The 1,357-nt window shown below is 46.5% G+C and overlaps 1 protein-coding gene across 1 annotated transcript in view; it reads right to left on the bottom strand.

The window, feature by feature from the left end:
- Positions 1 to 396: 396 nt before the first annotated feature.
- Positions 397 to 1,357, bottom strand: part of jakmip1 (janus kinase and microtubule interacting protein 1) — a gene marked incomplete at its 3' end in the record, with an annotated part of 32,455 nt that continues 31,494 nt past the window's right edge. Inside the window, exons 21-22 of the mRNA XM_079745159.1 lie at positions 994 to 1,059; positions 397 to 447 (exon numbers count right to left, since the gene is read on the bottom strand). Coding sequence (XP_079601285.1) covers positions 397 to 447; positions 994 to 1,059 — 117 coding nt within the window. The remainder of the gene's footprint in view (positions 448 to 993; positions 1,060 to 1,357) is intronic.

The following is a 1,357-nucleotide window of genomic DNA, read 5'->3' as shown; positions in this document are numbered from 1 at the left end:
CGAAATATTCGGCAAACAAAGTGCACGTCCGTTAAAAAAAAGGCCTTTGGTGTTTCCCGCACCGTCTTCGAAATGCTTCAGAAAAAAATAAAAGACATTTGTTGCGTTTTGTCCTCGCTTGCGTCTTGGCACCTGAGGAAGACAATAAAATGTTAAATTAGCTTTGAGATCGTGATCATCTTCATGATAGTTCTCATCATCATCGTCATCATCATCATAGTCATCATCATCATCATCATCATCATCATCATCATCATCACTGCAACTTCACAAAAAGGCGGGAAAACCAGAGCATGACAAGGTGGAGGTGAGGATCTGAATGTGATGCTGCTAGTGTGAGGGGGTGTGAGTGTGAGAGAGGTTGCCCTTACCTGATGCCGGTCTGTATTGCGGACTCTAAGGCCAGAGAATAAAAGCTAAAGAGAAAAACAGAAAGAGGAACAGAAACTAAAGGAAGACAAGGGGATTGGTCGACAGGGAGGGGGAGAAGAAGAAGATGAAAGGTAGTTTATTATCTAGGTCACACATGGCAAACACACACAAGCACGAGTCGATTGGCCTGACAAAATAAACAGATAATATACAATGACAACAACATGAGAAGTAATACAACCAATGTGGATACATTGGTGTGTAACAAGTTATTAAAAATAACATATCGCTCAGTGAGTCAGAACTAGGTGACAGATATTGAGTTGTTTATTCAAAAGTATTTATTTCACAACTTTTCAAAAAGGTTTTACGATAAGTATCGTTCAAAGTAAACTGTGATCGCTCACTCTCCCGTATGGTTCTGCAGTAACACCGCGACTAACAGACAGACAGACAGACCGACAGACGGACGGACGGACGGACAGACGGACAGACGGACGGACAGACGGACAGACGGACAGACGGACAGACGGACAGACGGACAGACAGACAGACAGACAGACAGACAGAGAGACAGACAGACAGACGGATGGACGGACAGACAGACAGACAGGCGCGTACCTTCTCCTCGATCTCCTTGATCTGTGTCTTCTGCCCATCGATGCGTTTCTCCAGCTCCCTTATTCTCTGCAAGGCACATGTGACCAACAGGGTTACTATGGTTACATGGCTTTAACAACACGCCTGGGTGTGTGTACGTGTGTGTGTGGGTGTGTGTGGGTGTGTGTGTGAGTGTGCGTGGGTGTGTGTGGGTAGGTGTGTGTGTTGGGTCGCCACGGGGAGAGGGAGCCCGTTGTTTCTGAAGACATGAGAATCAAACCCCCTCGACCGGTTATTAATTAGCCAGAGAAAAGCCTTGCTATCAGTAGACTGGCAGAAATCACGACGCCCTCCTGTCCGCTGTTCCCCATCGCCATGGCAGCCA

This window comes from Pollachius pollachius, assembly GCF_949987615.1.
Source record: "Pollachius pollachius genome assembly, chromosome: 10".
In the NCBI taxonomy this organism is placed as follows: domain Eukaryota; kingdom Metazoa; phylum Chordata; class Actinopteri; order Gadiformes; family Gadidae; genus Pollachius; species Pollachius pollachius.
This window is presented reverse-complemented; position numbering and strand designations above follow the sequence as displayed.